This window comes from Sander lucioperca, chromosome 4 (genome assembly GCF_008315115.2).
Source record: "Sander lucioperca isolate FBNREF2018 chromosome 4, SLUC_FBN_1.2, whole genome shotgun sequence".
Lineage (NCBI taxonomy): Eukaryota > Metazoa > Chordata > Actinopteri > Perciformes > Percidae > Sander > Sander lucioperca.
This window is the reverse complement of record NC_050176.1, coordinates 15,894,810-15,912,622: the sequence shown is the minus strand read 5'-3', so window position 1 is coordinate 15,912,622 and position 17,813 is coordinate 15,894,810. Positions and strand designations below refer to the sequence as shown.

Sequence of the window (17,813 nt, the reverse complement as noted above, 5' to 3'; positions counted from 1 at the left end):
ACCATGGATGTATTCTATTAACAAGTACTGCTGGCGTAGTAGTTTCTTATGTGTTGAAATCACATAAATAAGCCACACTGTTATACTGGGTCACATGTTGCTTCATTAACATGAACATACTGTAGTAGTTCATTTTGAATTCCACAGAAACTGTCAAGCAGTCGTTCAAAGTCACTAGCACATATTAATCCATATCGGAAAATAATCTCCCAACAAATGCACTATTTATTCCTGTTTGATAAAAACTACAATGCCTAACTGTTTCAGGAAATCACAAGCCTTTTTATAACAAAACTTTATATTTGTGGCCTATTTTAAAGATTACTTTTTTTTTGTAGGAACCGGTGCTTGGTACTGAAAAGAAATACTGTAGCACTATGTTCAGCAAAGAGCTAAATGCCAGATTTAATTTGGAGCAGTAGGAGTCTTGTGCTGTTAATTTCAGTCTGAATAGAGGGTCATTTGTGTTAAGTTAGTTTCATTCACTGCAACACTCTCAGCCACAGACATCTTTTGTTTTCCAATATACCAGATGTTTTTACATCTTTGCTGCACTTCTTAAAAACACCTAAAACTGCATAAACTTCCTTCGGTTTTCAGTTATATTCAAATTGATTTTTATGTTTTTTTTTTTTGTGGAAGCATGTTCTGTCATTTCATTTATGTAAATGTCTGTGTGTTCATTGATAACCAAAATACAGTCAGACCATAGAGCATTTCTCCTACAGGCCACGTTACACACAGAGACAAAATATAATTATGATAAAAACATTTTAAAGGTGACATTTGATGTATTTAGGAGACAATCCCGACTTCCTCTCATGCACACACGTGGGAAATAAGAAATCAATGGTTGTAAAAGGTTGTTGTTATAAAGTATTTTCCTCACTCATTGCGTTTTTTTTTAACATGGGTTGGGTCAGGGAAGTTCGCAGAGACAATATTAGCAACCTTATGACTTCTGGGGAAGTAAACAAGTTTGGCAGGGGAGGGTTAGCCTGCACTGGGAAAACTTCTATGCAGTCAGACTTTCCTCTACATATACTGTAAGTACTTTACTCAAAGTTCATTGTTAATGTGCTAACCCTTGTGTTGTCTTCCCGTCGTTTAAATTAAAGCTTTTTTTTTTTCCAACGTTTCTTTTTTCGTTTTTGACACGTCACTTTTTCCGATGTTTTTGTCACTTTTCCTGATGTTTTTGTCGATTTGTTTTGTCACTTTTTTCCAAGTTTTTTGTCACTTTTCCTGATGTTTTGTCCATGTTTTTTGTCACTTTTTCCGATGTTTTTGTCGATTTCTTTCCTCCAATTTTTGTCATTTTTTCAATGTTCTTTTGTCTTCTTTTTTTTCAAATGCTATAAAATAGAATAAAACACCCAAATTCAATGAAGAGTGTACTTACTTGTGAAGAGCATTGTAGAGGGTTAAACTGATCACACGTGTGCTAATATTCACAGGATCTAAGTGGGTATCTGTTAAATAGTTGTCCTTGTTGCATTGTGAACTTGTTTGCGCTAGCCTACAAAGCAAAGATGTCTAGATACTAGAGATGAATGCATATTTAATAATGCACACAAGATAAACAAGATTTACATATGTGAGTGTTGCTTTGTAAATACATTATGTGGATTACACATTTTCCTGTACACAAAAAAAAAACTAATTTAAAATACGGATAACTGAATTAATATGATTTATTCCTCATGTTTAGATTTTTTTTTTTAGTTCAAATGACATGTAAGATAATTCCTTAATGTTTTAAATAGTGGCTGAGAAGATCCATTTGCGATCATCATTTATAAACAAAGCATCATACACATTTAAATCTTGTTTTTACTTGCATATCATGAGTTTGTCTCTATTATGCACATGTTGCAGCCTGTAGTATTTACAGACATCTTTGATATGAATTGTTTTCAGGAACTATGGCAAATACACAAGTGTCAGTCGGTGAGTGTATACTGTCTGTACAACACAGCGCTTGAGTTGTTTCTCATAATAACATAGTTCTAATTTCCTTTAACTTTATTGAGATTGTCATTCTTTTTATCACTTTGTCCTCACTTTTCTTTGGCCTTCTCCATCCTCATTTGGTCCAGTGACAGTCGCCCCGTTGGGAGACAGTCCAGTTCAGGTTGTCTGTCCCGAGTGTCATCAGACAGTACTCTCCAAGGTGGACTACTCCTCTGGTTTGCTCACTTACCTTTTCTGTGGAGGACTCTTCTTCTGTGGGTAAGGAGTGAAGCGCCATTTGCATTATTATAATATTCATGGGGGCAAAAAGTCTACAGCCATGCTGGTGGCCCAGTGAGGCTCTAAAACCACAAAATGTTTGTGTGGCTGAAAAAAAGAGACAAAACTTGCAGTTCTTAGAGCATTACCATGAGGTGGAACATGCAGGTTATACAGGATGTGCTAGAGGTACATAAGAAAGTCACTTGTGAAATGCATGAAAACATCCTGTATTTAACAAAAAAATGACGAGATACTGATAAATGATAAAATACTTTGTTTAAAAAAACTCTGCAAAGGCCCATATGAGTACTATTTGCAATGCCTTTTTAGTGTTTTTTTAATTTATTATTTTGTTTTATTTATTGCCGCTGCACTGATTGCCACCAACGTAATTCCGTTGTTCATACAATGACAATAAAGTATCTTGAATCTTGAAAACCATATATTGTATGGATAGATGATCCTGACATCAGCTGCTGTCCTCTCCAGCTTTGTTTTAGGTTGCTGTCTCATCCCGTTCTGTGTGGACCGACTGAAAGATGCAAAGCACACCTGTCCTACCTGCAAGACTGCACTTGGCGTGTATAAACGCCTATAACCGATATTAGTGCTACACCATATAGTCGATTCCTTGGCAACTATTTTGATCACCAAATAATAGTTTTAGTAAACTTTTTCTAAGCAAAAAACTCATACATTTGCTGATTACATGCTTCTTAAATGTGAATTTGATGCTTTTCTTAGCCATACATGATAGTACACTGAATTTGAAGATGTCACCCTGCGTTGTGGGAAATTACACAGGGCCTTATTTTGACTATTTCCTGACATTTTATAGACAAAATGAATCGATCAATCGAGGAAATAATGGGCAGATTATGTGATACTGAAAATAATTGTTTGTTACAGCCTCAACTGACGTGGTGTCCTTAGGGTTAAACCTCCAACACATCCATCCGTACACCAGACTACAGACTGCAGTTTCCTCCTGAATGAACCACTGTTGCATTCAGAAAATGTAATTATACTGAATCTTCCAGTAATAAAGCTTGCCACTAACACTGTTGTATGTCTTGTTATTTGCTGCCTTTAGAGTGTTAGACTGGAGAAACAGATGGTGTTCACTTACTTGTAGCTAAGACTTACTTTTATTGGCTGTTCATGATAATTTAGTGACAAAATTTGTTGTTGGCGTTAGTTTTACTGCACAGATAAAATGATGTCTGTGACCCTAAAACTGGTGCGTTTTACAGTTTTTCTCAATTGCTAAAACACAATTTCTGAAACCTTGCTCCATTTTCTGAATACATTAAACACAAAACCTCATCTTCAAGCACTATTTACAAAACCTCTGACTCCTCTTGCAAAATGAAACTTTCACCTCAAAACAGTTTTTACCTGTGTTCAAAATGAAACACTGCTCTCAAATCATAAACAAAGTGATCAAATCACTGTCTCAGCAGAGCAGAAGACACCGCTTGCAAATGTGTTAACCCTTTCTCATTGGATTGACACATTTTCACCACCCTTTTGCAGAACAGTTAACAAGGATGTCATTCAAGCAGTCCAAACTCCATTGTGTTATGGTAACCAAACAGAAACCATCTGTTCCTAACTATTAGAAACTACCTACATCAGTATGAAATCACTGAAGCACCTGTTTGACACTCCTTTACACAAATCTTCAATTAGCATCAGTCTGCAGGCCTTAAAGGTGCAGCGTCTGTGTTGTTCTTTGCCAACATGGATGGAAGAGGTCTAAGGCAGATGAGAGTGAGAGGAAGAGGTAGAGGAGTCCGAGTGCGAGGTGGAGGTATAGTTGGAAGGGCTCAGGTTTCTGATGAAATTCGGGCAACTGTTATTGATCACGTTATCAATCATGGCCATGTGACCCCATCATCAAGACAGAAGAGACTGAATATCAATAGTGGCTATTTCTTATACTCTACAGTAATAGATGTTTATACTTTACTGTAAGATATTTTATTTTTATTTTCTTAATTTCTTATACTCTAATATATTTTATTTTGGTTTACATGTATTTTGTGTAATATTTACAGTATTTCAGTTTTCAGCCACAGTTTGAAAATAAGAATCAATAAAATGTGCATCAAAGCATTTCTGATTCTGGATCCAATTCTTTGCAAGAAGGCAAATTTGACAACAAATGGCACTGGCATGAAAGCTACATAGAGTAATAGGCTACAGTGACAAGCAATGGTGCACTGATTCACACTGAGTGCTGTAGTTTGTATTTTGTTGTCCACTGTGTAATGGTTGATTGGAAGAGCTCATACACGTGTTTGCAAGTTGTGTTGTTTGAAGGCAAAATTAGCTTTTGTTGCATATTTTAAATGTTTTGGCACGGTTTGAGCCTTTTGCAAACAAAATGTAATTTTGACAATGAGTGCCACTGTTTCGGCCTGTGTGTTAACTGTTTTGAAAAATGTGGAGTTTGAGTTGACTGCTGCATCAAAGCAATCAAGAAAAAACTGTAACAGACTGCACAATTAGCTTAATGAGTTCAGGCAACTGAGAACTTTGTTCAGCCAATGGGTTTTAGTGTTTTAGCAATTGAGAAAAACTTTAATGATTGTGCAATGATATAAAATATGCATTTATTGATAATCTCATACAGCTCCAGGCACGATGTTCATTTTCAAGGTAAGCCTGAAGAAAGTGCTATCTAAAAGTTACACAGCAACACAAACTGTAACCTTCATTTTCTGTTAAACCTTAATTTTAATAATTAAAACAACTGAACCACAAGGGGGGGAAAAAACACAAAATAAAGTATAAATATGAGCCTAAAAGCACAGTGTAAAAAGGTTTCAGAGCATACTTGCTGCTGAAGGATCCACTAATCAAGAATACATTATTTACATCTAATGTATTGTTATTGCACATTTCATATTTTCTTTATAGTAAGCAATGCAGCAATGCAGCACGAGACCACACCATTTCCTTCTATTAGCAGATATATATCAACTACAATAATCAGAAATGTGTTTCTTCATACAAGAGAAGCGATGAGGAACGCGAGAACAAGGAAGGAGAAGCCGCCATCTGTTCGGATGCGGGCACCATTGTTACCTGAAACACACACACACAAACTCACTTTAGAGATAACACTGTAATAATATATCCAATTTCTTTCTTTCATTTTATCAAGAAAACTTTTAAAAGTGCCTCCCCTGAATCAGCCATGGATGCATAAAGAGAGCAATGAACGCCTGTTAAACATAGAAAAATCGTTGTGTGGTACAGATCCTTGCAAAAAGCACACCATGATCATTGAAATATATTTTTCAATGAAAGTAATGATGCAAAAATTATCATCAGAAAAAGAACAAGTACCTTAACATTTGTACTTAAGTACACTACTTGAGTAAATGTTGGCTACTTAGTTACATTCCACCGCTGATCATATCGCAATTGATATATCTGTCAGAATAATCACAATTAGATATTTAAAGCTAACTGGTCCCAGGCAATGAGTCAGCATTTCCTCCAGCTGATGATCCATGTAGAAGACATGGAAATAAATCAAACTACTCTTTCAATGCTCACCTGTGGTGGTGGGGCGAACGGTGGTTTTAGTAGTGGAGCTGATGGTTGTGGAGCCGGTGGTCGGAGAGTTGGTGATGGTTGGGGAGCCGCTGGTGGTTGTCAGAGAGTTGGTGATGGTTGGGGAACCGGTGGTCGAAGAGTTGGTGATGGCTGTAGAGTCAACTCTGCCTCCCACAAGCCCCACTCCCAGTGTGTTGAGCTCTGTCTGGGACTGCCTGGTGATCCAGTTCTGTACCAGCGTTTGGTTTTCATAGGACTTTAAATCGGCCACGTTGGAGCCAAGCAGACCTTGGACGTCTCTAACAGTCAGGTTCTAGGTACAACAGAGCAGAGAAATGATTTGTTTTATTGGAATCCAGCAGAACATAAAAATAAATAAATACCAGCTATATTGGACACAGCCACAACTAAGAATCCAGGTAACAGCATTTGTCCAAGTGCCGTCAACCTTCTACGATAACTTTGAAAGGTGAGTAATAAACACATGAATAAATGCAAAGAACTTACAACACTGTTAAAATGGAAAAAAATACAATTACGACTGCCAAACACACACACACACACACACACACACACACACACACACACACACACACACACACACACACAAAAACACTCAAAGTAACTGACCAGTACAACGTTCGCATCCAGACTGGTGAAGGTAGCCATGTCCATGTTGATGTTGGAGGGCACCAAACTTCGGACATAGTCTAGAGGTGCACCCCCTGCAGACCAGGAAAGAAATAAACAGTGTCAACTTTGTTCAAATGTAGTTTTTCTGCATGAGGTATAGATGTGTGTGTGGGTCTGTTTGCCTACCAATGAAAGGTTGTGTGAGCTGGTAGGAGGAAACGGGGACAGTTGAGCGGGTCATTGTGGCAAATGCTTGTGTGGCGATGGTGAACAGTACTTTCTTTTTCTCCGTGGTGCAGTTGGACACCGTCAGGGCGTTGGCCTCTCTGCAACGAGACACAAACACAGAATAAAAAATGAGTAGGCATTCATCATAATTTGTTATTTGCTGGATTGATATAAAGGCAGGATTTAGCATTAACAAAGTTGCGATTGACTCAAACTTTGTATGAACGTTCAATTAAACTGGGAACTCATGGTAAACACTGTCATGTCATAATAAGCTCCACACACACACACACACACACACACACACACACACACACAATCACGCACACACACACACACGCACACACACGCACACACACACCCCTGATTTCTTACTTAAGGCTTTGTTGGGAAATGTTCTTCAAAACTTCGACGTCCAGGGAGCAAAGGTTGGCTCCTCCGATGGCGTTGAGCTCAGCACTGCCCAGTTTGTTCCCTTTGTTACTCAGATACTTAGAGATTATGGCCTTAGCCTGGATGATGAGAAGAAACGTGAATTCATGAGAACACACAAGCACATTGGCATACACACACACACACACACACACACACACACACACACACACACACACACACACACACACATAACACACTTGATTACTTGGTTTGCTCACCAGGCTCGGGTCCCACGGCCCGTTGGACGGGTCCATCAAAGCAGAGAGTGTGTCGATCTGAGTGATAGTCCACAGGTTGATGTCACTAATGGACGCCACACGGGACGCTGGGCCTAGGACCTGAACCTGATCTTCTGGGATAGTGGAGTTGGCAGCGTAAGCCTAAAAATATGTAAGAATCATTATCATGCAGCAGAGAATACAAGAAGAACAACAAGAAGTCAGTTATTTGTTTCAAGTTCTCTGTGGAGTTTATCTGTAAATAGACAAAATGACTTGCTGAGTTTAATGTATATTCTTTTTAGGGGGAACTACTCCTTTAATAAAATTGACTTAACCATCAATAACAAGCCTCAACTTGTTTTGCTCTGTTTAAAAAGCCATTTACAAATCAATCACAACTTCCCATCACCTACCTCTCGCAACTTGCTGAGAACAATCTGGAGGTATTCAACCTGGTCCACCTTCATAGTGATGGCTGCCAAGTTGTCCTTAACGGTCGAGGCGCTGAGGCAGCAGTTGAACTGAGTTATGTCGTCATAGTTGAAGGGGAACGTCTCATCACTGATGGTCACCTGGGTGATCGTTCCAACAGTGCACCCGTTTACTAAAAACATGGGAGAAAAAAAAGTTGTTAAAATAATCAATTCATGAAGACAAAAATAGCAGCACATGAAAGGAGACTCACCGATAGATCGCTTTGACTTGACTTGGTTTCTATTGGACTTTCTTATTTCTTCCATCATTCTCCCCTTCTTCTGTGTGTCCACTCCGTTGCTCGCGATAACTTTGAGGAAGTACTCCAAGAACCTCTGCTTTGTTTTCTGCTCGCGGAACACAAAAACCAACATCACCGACCTCATTCCAACACCAAACAGGTGACGTAATGCCACTGACCTTTTCTGCTAAATGCATTTATTCATGTTTGTTACTCACTTTGTAAAAGTTACTGTAGAAGGTTGAGGTCAAATACAGCGGTAACATCCCGAGGTCCTTCAGAGTCTGGTAGTCCCATGTTGATGGAGCTCTGGTTATTGAAAAATAAAGAGGGTCAAAAGAGTGAATCAAACTGAAATTCACATTTATTTATTTTAGTTTGAATTGTTTTCTGTTTTGATCAATTTTGGATAGAAACAAAGGAAATAGGGTGATATTTGAAGAAATCTGCTGATACTACAAGGAAATACAATAAAGAGGTTTTATGATGATAAGAAAACTGATGTATTGCTGCTGTTGACGTACCCGTACTGTGTTTTCCCGCTCTGCAGTAGAGCTTCAACAGCAGCCGCCTGAGCGTTGGTGAGGTCCGGGCAGTTCTTGAGTTTTTCCAAGATGGACGGGTCAGAGTTCACGATGTAGGTAGCATCCAGAGTGCAGCACATGTTTCCCAACACCGATATATTATCCGCAGTCAATGTCGTGTTTGTTATACCCTTAGAAAAGGAAACGAGTAAGAACAGAAATTAAGTACTGCGCATCTGAATTTGGTTACCTGTAGATTGACATTTAAACTTTTGCTTTTATACTGTGATGTAGACTCTGACATTTATTTTTAATAATTTATAATGCTCAGGGTACAATTTAAATCAGGAGTTTAGTAGAGCATATTAATAGAATAATAATGTCTTCAAAAGTGGCTTTCTGAAGCACATCTTGAATTCTGATCAGTCACTATTTAACTAGTCCTAGACTGATTTAAGAGTAATGGTAGTCCCTGTACGTTGAATTAAAGATCAGATTGGAGTACAAAAAGAAAAAGAAAAAGTTGAGACGGTAAAAGTCATTTATCAAAAATTATTAGTTGCTCTTTGGTGGCGCTCTTGTTGCTGCTCTTTAGTCTTCATTCTCATTCTTCAAATAATTCATGTGTTTCCACGGACAGACAGCAACAATCAAAAGTAAATCGGCCTCCCAGGAGATTTAATTTAAACCTTTATTTAGTCCCAAACTTCCTTCAGAAAATTGATTCAGTTTATTCAACACTAGGCAATTTCTGATAAAGCCAGCTTAAATTGAGCTCAACGGGCTGTTTTAGTACAAAACTTGGGAACATTTGAGATGTATGTGTTCTTCTATTGTTTGGGGACTCACCAGGCAGCTCCTGGCATTAGCAAACAGAGCGGTCAGTTTGTAGCTGAGGGCGGAGGAGAAGACGGAGAAGTGTGCTTCTGCCAGCTGTTGAAAATAGAACCTGCAGCTGGCCTGTGGCACCAGGGAGTAACTGTAGAGAGACAGAGAGACATTAAAACTGTTCCTACAGCCATGCTTTTATAACAAACCTGTTTTTAACTTTGAGTCTAAACTCACTCATAGTACAGCAGCATGTCAGGAGGATAGAGGTCGAAGCTGGTGGCATCTGAGTCATTTTTAATGTAGTTATACATGCAGGTCAACTGTTGGTGAGACAAGCAGAAACTTTGAATCGTTTAGTATGAATCTCCTTTATTTTTACACTAAGCTGTGATTTGTAGGTGAAAAGATGCTGAGGTGAAAACCCAGTATATTTGGTTAAAAAGTGAAAAAAAATTATGTCTACCCCACATACAAGTAATACAAGTATAGTGACGTAAACATGTTTTTAACACACTGTCCCGCCCTCTCACCTGAGTCTCGACCAATAGGACCTTGTTCCTGCCTTTCCTCCGGCAGGCTTTAATCAGCTTTTTGATCTGCACCTTTTCAACATTCCTCACTCCGGTGCACGTGAACCCTTGCAGCACAGAGGATGACAAGCTACACACACACACACACACACACACACACACACACAGTATGTTAGTTCCATACTGACATTTTGTGTAAACTCTTGCTTTATTCAAATTTTCTGAAGCGCTCACTTGTTTGGACTTCCCAGCACTGCGGTCGCAGATTCCACAGCAATTATTTCAAAGAACAACTCAACCTAAAAAACCCAAAATACATAGTTTGTAACAACAGCAGGAGTGTTCAGTACAAACATGTGTGTTTCAGTGTTGCGTCCCCCACCCTACCTGCTGCCGTTTCCATGTCTTCTGGTTGAGTTTGGTGATAACGTTGCCGTTATTTGAGAAGCCCAGCAGCTGAGCACGAGGGATCTGAGTGGCCATTTCATCTGGAACGTTCTGTATGATCGTGTCACTGTTGCTGTTCACTGATACAATCTGGGTGAGGATGTGGGAGGTAAGTTACATTTTTTTTTTTTATCTCAACCAGTTGTAATATTTACCCATTTACATTGATTTTAACTGATTCACGATGCATTCTTACATCCCTGCTTAATAAGGTACGTTAGCATGTGTCTTTGTCTTCGTTTATCTACATCTAGTCTTTTATTTAGTCTTTTCCTTATTTTACTGTATTGTTTTTTACGCTACATGGGAAAGGTGAACACAATTTCAAAAAATTGTAATGCTCCTTACATATTAACTTAGTTCCTTTGATATTTGAATGTTTTATTTTTGCCCTAATGTAACAAAAGTGGGGGACTGAAGTGATCCAAGTGCTCTGATAGTGTGTCTTTTGGACTTAAATTAACCATAACTCTGCAGGTTCTTCATTTTACAGAGTCTGTGAGTCTTTAATCCATATTCTTTGTTTATGCTTGCAGTTATATTACCACATATCGTCATTCTGTTTCTCCATGTTGTATTTTTGCAGTATCTATGACATCTACTGCATGTCTGTCTGTTTTGGAAGAGGGATTCCTCCTCTGTTGCTTTCTTTCTCCCTGTTATTCTCAATTGACATTTGTTTTTATTTGTGGAGTTTTTCCCTGATCTGAATCAAGGGTCTAAGGATAGAGGATGTCATATGTTGTACAAATTGGAATATAATATGGGGCAATTTGTGATCTTGGACTATATCAATAAAATTGACTTGACTTGAAAGGCTTTTAATTACTTAATCATACAAATCCTGTCACAGAAGTGAAGCTGTCATACCTGAGTCACAAAGATCTGCTGGACGATCTGTGGAGCGGACAGCATGTATCCCAGGAATGAAGGATTTTTGGATGAAGTAAGGAGCTGGGAGCCGCTGATGCTGCCGAAAGTTTCCGCAGGAACACCGACCACAAGAGAGCCCAGCATGAACAACGTTGATGAGCTGTTGATCTGGTGGGATGAAAAAAGGATGAAAGACACAGACGAGACAAACTTATTCTGACTGATGTTCCCACAGACACAACCTACCTCTAATCTGGAATCAATATAACATAGAGTGACAGACAGACAGACAGACAGCAGCTACCTTCATAAGCCCCGAAGACATCAGAGACAGGATGATGACCCTGGCCTGGCCTTCATTCCAGCCTCTAACACTGCAGAGAGTGAAGAGGGCGGCATATAGATCATCAGGCTTTATCATCTTGATCTGACTGGTGGACAGGCCGATGCTTTGGCTGCCGAGGGCAGTAATGGCCGCAGCATTGATGTTGTCACCAAAGTTACCTGCCAAAGCTGCTGCAACCTACAGAGAAAAAAAAAAAAAACGTTGTCATTGGCAATCTGTGAAAAATGTATGTCTCGTCAGAAAACTAAACTGCTAATGTACTGTATGTGTGTTTATCACCTGTGGGTTCAGGGCTGTACAGAGAGTGGTCAGGTTCTGTAGAACTATCATACTTTCTTCTGATGTTAGCTGGCTGAATGCTGGACCAGGAGCAACACACCGCCACAACAGAGGAAGTCTGGATGGAGAGAGAGAGAGAGAGAGAGAGAGAGAGAGAGAGAGAGAGAGAGAGAGAGAGAGAGAGAGAGAGAGAGAGAGAAAATGTTTGGTTTACACACAGATAGTATAGTATATCACATATGTATTTGATGTGTGAGGGGTTTGTGGCTGTATAGACTCACAGTAATGGGTCGAAGTTGCTGTCCTGTTGATAAATGAGCTGGGTGTAGTAGTTGGTGAGGTTGAGAGGTAAACCGGACTGTTGGAGGAGAGCGATGTTCAGAGGGTTCACTGTGAACACCTGGATAACCTGCAGAGAGGAGAGAGATGGGTATAAACACTAAAAACGTGGTCTGTACATTATGAATCCCTCTATTTTATAATAAAATTTCAATCCCAGTGAACAAAAGCTGAGCTGTAGTTTAAGATTTAACAAATTAGGTTCAGTACCTGCGCAGATCCAAACGTCTGAAGATCCTCCAGAGTGAGGAAAGGCATGAAAGGGCCGATGTACTCAGCAAACCAGGCTGTGGAGTTCAGTTCCGGGTCGCTGGGGTCATAACACCTTGGCACCGTCGCTACAAGGACAAATTACTAATAATTACTTGTTGGATTTTACTGAGGGAAGACAGGGAGATAAATAAAGAATAAAGAAAAATGAAGAAATAAAGTGAGGCTAATTGAGACTCTTTTCAGCGTGGAACATTTTGTTCTCCTTCTGAAACTAGCAACTTGGCATCAATAAAACATTACCACATTCATTTTGAGATACTGATCTTGGCGCTTTTTTGTAAAACAAGTCCCTAAGGGGGTCTTTTAAGTCTCCAAATCTAGTAAGAAAGTTGAGTTGGCAACACTGTCAACGACAAGCTCTGTTTTATTTTGGAGACTGACCTGAGATGAGGTATGCTCTGATGGTGTTGAACACATCTTGCCTCGTAAAGTCTGCAACGGTGTAGTTGTATTCCCCAAGGACTGAAACGCTGAAACCAAAACACAAGATTTTAAAACATCCAAATTGAAAAGATATAAAAAAACATTTGCAAAACGAGCATAAAGTCTTGTGAAAACCACACATACAGCTTTTGGAAGGCCAGGCAGGAGGAGTTGTGTGTGATATTGGGGCTGATCAGACTCTTTGTGAGGAAGCCCAAATAGTTGGGGAGGCGTCGGTCAAACCAGGCGTTGACCTCTGACCTGTCGGAGTTGCTGAGCGCCATGGGCCAGACGCAAGGCAGGGTGGGCCGCCGCACCACCTCCGGGAGAGACTCCTGTAGCAAATGTATACAGTAATGTTATCATATCATCAATGTGTGTTTTAATGTGTTTGTGTTTGGTACGTACGGTCTCTAGGAACATCGGTGTCTGGACATAGTTGCTGTAGATCACACAGAGCTCTGCATCATTGTCGACAACGTCAGGGCGACGGAGAAAATCTGCAAGATCTGATGGAGGTATGGAGTTCACCAGCTAGAGGAGCAGCAGACAATAAATAAGTCCTCCTCACATCCTTCAACCCAACCACTGAAACTATCCTTTTAATCCTCTGTATTATTGTTTGGACACACACCTGATGCACCCTGTCGTAGGGCATGAGGGACAGGAAGGTGGTGACGTTAGGAAACTGGAATCCCATGAATGAGCTCTCCAGGAAACTGTAGAAACTGCGGTTGTAGTTGTCACCGTAGCACTGCAGAGGTATCGGTTCTAGAATGAGGGAGAGTGAAAGAGTTCGGCTGTCAAACAATTTGAACGTGTTGAAATAAAGGCTGTAGGTTTGGTTTCAAAGATGGTAAATCAGAGGTTATAGACTTAAACTACCATCAAAAGGGTTAAAAAAAATGTATTATACAGATCAGCTGAAGAGGTGAAAGGGGAGAGAGGGGGAATGACATACAGCAGGTTGGAGTTGAACCCGCGGCCGCTGCGGTAAGGACTGAGCCTTTGCAGATGGGGCACATGCTTTACCAGGTGAGCTACCCAGGCACCCCGCAAAAGCATTGCTTTAATTTTGACTTGACAAACTTGAAAATAAAATAATACAAAGCACTACTGTATCGCAGAGGGCTAAAACTGTTCATGTTAAGATGAGTTACACCCTTCTCTGACATAACAGAGGAGATTGTAATCAAATAAATAATAAAACTATGGACATACTAGTATATATAGAGAGATTAAACATACATAAATCTAAGCCTATCGTTATAATGATTAACACGTACATTATTCTCACATTATTCAGTCTACAAAATAATAAACTCCATAATAGTTCATGAGTGAAATGATTAGCTAATCTGCGACCTAAAACGATTGCACTACTTGGAACTTCAAATCTTAGCAGAGGTGCAATTTAAATTATATTTTACAATTTTAAACCACTTTTATGATTGAAAAAGTGATGTGATTACAGTAGGCCTATTGCGTGTTACTCTCAGTGTGCTTTCTTCACCTGTGAGAATCTGAACGACGTTGTTGTAGATTTCTTTCTGTGTAACATCACTGAGAGAGGAGATTGTTGAATTCAGGGATTCGACTCTGAAATAAAAGAAATAAAATAAAATAAAAAATAATGCAATCAATAACTTTTATTTAAGCTGTTAGGCTACAATCATTGACATTGTATGGAATCCCATACAGATGAGGTCTTACTTTCCGATTTAAAAATAAACTTAATTCCAGTCATATAAATAATCAGTTCGGTCCTCGTGGCTCTAGACTTACCCCTGCTGCTCGATACTGCAGTTTCTTCCCGCCAGTATTTGGAAGAATGGCGCGACATTCTGCGGTGACAGGTCGACCAGCAGGGGGGGCAGTCGTTTTTGGAGCCACAGCAACACAACTGAATCACCCACCGCGGGATCTGAGAGGTTTGCCCGATCAAACACAACTTGTAACATGGCTGACCTCACCACAATGGGTAACATGTCTTCATGACCCTGCAGGAAAAAAGAAACGACAAAATATGTCAACCCCAGAAAGAAAGTTTTAAGAGTAAAAATCTGTTTTTCTGCAAAGCAATTTATTCATTTCTGTAATAGGTGTAATTTTACTGAAGGTGTGGAGCTTCTCCCATGTCAAGTCAACATTTAAATGTATGAGTTGTGATATCTTCTACCTAATATAGGTAGATATTAACAATATTAACATTAGCATATGTCACTTCATTTATGCACACTCACCAGGATAGCAGGTGAGAAGTCATCAAAGAAGTCAACCAGGAATTGGCTGGGTATATATTGCATCACCATGGCAACCTGGTTAGGAGAGGTGAGCTGGTTGGGTGTGGCGGACACGTCAGCCAGCTGTCTGATGGTCAGCTGCGGTAAGGCTTCCATCTGTTACACACACACACACACACACACACACACACACACACACACACACACACACACACACACACACACACACACACAACATAGATGGTCAAAACACAGATAGAAAAAAACAAATATATAATCACATATAATGACAACAAGAATGTAACCATAAGTACCGCTCTAAAGTTGGGATAAATCATCTGCAGGTCCTGGAAGGACGGGAAGACAGAGAAACCTCCAAAGTTCTTCTGCAGCCACTCTCCACTGTTGCTAGTGTTTGAGCTGCAGCTGGAGTCTGAACAACAAAAATTCAACTTCACTGTATGCTTTGGATTATGGGTCATCAGGTATTTATTTTTGTCTTTGCCAAATATTTTATGGATTGCCATGAAATTTGGTACAGACATTGTGGGTGCACACACACACACACACACACACACACACACACGCACACACACACACACACACACGCACACACACACACACACACACACACACGCACACACACACACACACACACACACACACACACACACACACACACACACACACACACACACAGATGAATCCTGCTGACTTTGAAGACGTCCTGAGCTTTCCTCTGGTACCACCTACAGATTAAACTTTCCACTTTGTCAACACTTTAGCGCATGATAGAGACCTAGATGCCCCGATATAAGCATGCCAACATGATAAAACATGTTAGCTAGATGTTAGTATGCTACATTTAGCATGGTAATGTTACATTTTTGTTTATTTATTTGCATTTTGCCTTTATTTTTAAAGCAGACGCGGTCTGCAACAAAGGTTTCCAGCATGTATCAAACTGTGGATGTTATCACAACAGTTTGATACATGCTGGCCACCGGGATGTGTCCTAGTAGTAATTAAGAGTGGGAGATATATTTCTGACAGTTACGATGTCTCCCACTTGATGGAAGGAATTGTGGAAGTGTCAACAAACCAAAATGCAATTACAGTAAATGTTCCTAAATGTTAACACAAATACTAATGGTTCAGCTAATTATAAAGAAACTATACAGCCTACACAGTGTGTTTGCTTCTTGCTTTTTAATAGCCAATTAATTTTAGGTAACAACAGGGCCTTTAATGCAGTGTCACTCTCAGGCTAATCATACTTCTTTTTTTGCCTCACTCAATAATAATCTAAAATTTTTATTATTATTATTATTATTTATTATTTATTACTACTGCTAATACATTTATGGTGTGGATTCCGTGTGCAGCATTACGTTTTCATCAATACTGACACGTGCTGTGGCTATTATGCTCCTTCTGTGAGGATCTAATAAAGGCAAAGTTGTCTCTCCATTTTTTCCTCCAGCAGTATTTGTTTACAGGTGTACGATGAGTTTTATAGCCTAACTAGCCACTGTTAACTTTTAATTTTCAACTTCTACTGTAACAGAAAACAATTGAAAAGAAAAGTGTACTATACACTTTTACACTACGTATTTTTTACAATCATAATAAACGTATATACTGACTTCGACACTCCATCTTTATGGAAATGTGAGAACATACCTGTGTTATTCGAGGTCAGGTAAGCCTTGATGAAGTGTGTGTAGACATAAATCTGCCTGGTGAGTGTCATGCGCGGCTGGACACTGCTCAAAATCTGAACCCTGAAATGAAATGAGGGTTCATTTGATTAATGACAATATCTTAAAAAACGACACTGGTTCATGTTTTAGAGGCTTTCTGCTGCTCACATATACTGATAGGTGCTGCAGTCCAACCCCTTCATGCTGAGACATGAGAGGAAATCGGGGGAAACAGCGGGCAGGAATGGGCGAAGCCGCTGATTGAACCACAGCTGGATGAAGGCGAGATTGTTGAGGCTGGCCGTGCTGAATGTGTCCAATCGGATTTCTCGGATAGAGTCTAAAATCACTGAAACTGCAGGATTGCTGGGGTCCAGAGTCTAAAAGACAAAACAAACAAACATCCAGTGTCTCGATCTTATGAGGAAAAGGGTAAAAAGTGAGGAGTACTGCTGATTCATACCGTGCTGGTTAGAAGATCCAGAGCTGCATCCAGCACATTTGAGGCTTTGGAGAGGAGAAGCTTCCAGGCGGGTCTCGAACCGCTGGAGTTGGAGGAGCGATTACACGCCAACACCGCCGCCAGATCTGCTGCTTGCAGCGTTGACAGCTGTGTGATGTTGAAGCAGAATGACAACAGGTGAACAGAAGTTTCAGGAAAGTTGTTGTCTGAGATCCTTTACTTGAGTACAAGTAGAAATACCACAATCTAAAAATATTCCAAAAGCCTGAATTCTAAATGTTACTGAAGTAAAAGTACAGAAGTAGTACTGACAAAATGTACTTAAAGTATTAAAAGTACTTATTATGCAGAACATCTCCATTAAAAGTGTAATATTATTATAGAATATTATATTATTCTGTTTCAATTAATAACAAATACATATAAGAGCATTTAAATTATATAAAAATGTTTGTCAACATGGAACAAATTTTAAATATGTTGTATACTACTGGTTATATTA

At 39.5% G+C, this 17,813-nt stretch overlaps 2 protein-coding genes across 3 annotated transcripts in view; one reads left to right on the top strand and one right to left on the bottom strand.

Annotated features, from left to right (window-relative positions):
- The first annotated feature begins 630 nt into the window (after nt 1-630).
- On the top strand, nt 631-3,294 carry LOC116042590 (lipopolysaccharide-induced tumor necrosis factor-alpha factor homolog). Its single transcript, XM_031288835.2, has 4 exons — nt 631-1,046; nt 1,921-1,950; nt 2,100-2,232; nt 2,725-3,294. The coding sequence occupies exons 2-4, from the start codon at nt 1,926-1,928 to the stop codon at nt 2,831-2,833; spliced, it is 267 nt and encodes an 88-aa protein (XP_031144695.1). The 5' UTR covers nt 631-1,046; nt 1,921-1,925; the 3' UTR covers nt 2,834-3,294.
- Nucleotides 3,295-4,836: 1,542 nt separating this feature from the next.
- Nucleotides 4,837-17,813, bottom strand: part of LOC116042697 — a 96,635-nt gene continuing 83,658 nt past the window's right edge. Inside the window, exons 37-67 of one of the 2 annotated variants that reach the window (XM_036000861.1) lie at nt 17,312-17,458; nt 17,017-17,228; nt 16,829-16,929; nt 15,460-15,578; nt 15,146-15,301; nt 14,688-14,902; nt 14,416-14,501; nt 13,537-13,673; nt 13,311-13,436; nt 13,047-13,237; nt 12,861-12,949; nt 12,417-12,544; nt 12,149-12,276; nt 11,868-11,985; nt 11,547-11,765; nt 11,240-11,410; nt 10,310-10,459; nt 10,157-10,221; nt 9,923-10,052; nt 9,627-9,712; nt 9,411-9,540; nt 8,562-8,752; nt 8,256-8,346; nt 8,008-8,143; nt 7,736-7,926; nt 7,320-7,481; nt 7,042-7,178; nt 6,625-6,764; nt 6,436-6,530; nt 5,806-6,118; nt 4,837-5,328 (exon numbers count right to left, since the gene is read on the bottom strand). In XM_036000861.1, the coding sequence (XP_035856754.1) occupies nt 5,249-5,328; nt 5,806-6,118; nt 6,436-6,530; nt 6,625-6,764; nt 7,042-7,178; nt 7,320-7,481; nt 7,736-7,926; nt 8,008-8,143; nt 8,256-8,346; nt 8,562-8,752; nt 9,411-9,540; nt 9,627-9,712; nt 9,923-10,052; nt 10,157-10,221; nt 10,310-10,459; nt 11,240-11,410; nt 11,547-11,765; nt 11,868-11,985; nt 12,149-12,276; nt 12,417-12,544; nt 12,861-12,949; nt 13,047-13,237; nt 13,311-13,436; nt 13,537-13,673; nt 14,416-14,501; nt 14,688-14,902; nt 15,146-15,301; nt 15,460-15,578; nt 16,829-16,929; nt 17,017-17,228; nt 17,312-17,458 (4,440 nt within the window). In that variant the 3' untranslated portion in view covers nt 4,837-5,248. Of the gene's footprint in view, nt 5,329-5,805; nt 6,119-6,435; nt 6,531-6,624; nt 6,765-7,041; nt 7,179-7,319; nt 7,482-7,735; nt 7,927-8,007; nt 8,144-8,255; nt 8,347-8,561; nt 8,753-9,410; nt 9,541-9,626; nt 9,713-9,922; nt 10,053-10,156; nt 10,222-10,309; nt 10,460-11,239; nt 11,411-11,546; nt 11,766-11,867; nt 11,986-12,148; nt 12,277-12,416; nt 12,545-12,860; nt 12,950-13,046; nt 13,238-13,310; nt 13,437-13,536; nt 13,674-14,415; nt 14,502-14,687; nt 14,903-15,145; nt 15,302-15,459; nt 15,579-16,828; nt 16,930-17,016; nt 17,229-17,311; nt 17,467-17,813 lie in introns of both variants that reach the window. The other variant, XM_031289004.2, reaches the window with a different exon arrangement.

Excerpts from the sequence above, each read along its gene's own strand:
- LOC116042590 (XM_031288835.2), top strand. The coding sequence starts at position 1,926 with ATGGCAAATACACAAGTGTCAGTCG. Across the intron at positions 1,951-2,099 it reads AAATACACAAGTGTCAGTCG|TGACAGTCGCCCCGTTGGGA; the intron begins GTGAGTGTATAC and ends CATTTGGTCCAG. Across the intron at positions 2,233-2,724 it reads GGAGGACTCTTCTTCTGTGG|CTTTGTTTTAGGTTGCTGTC; the intron begins GTAAGGAGTGAA and ends TGTCCTCTCCAG.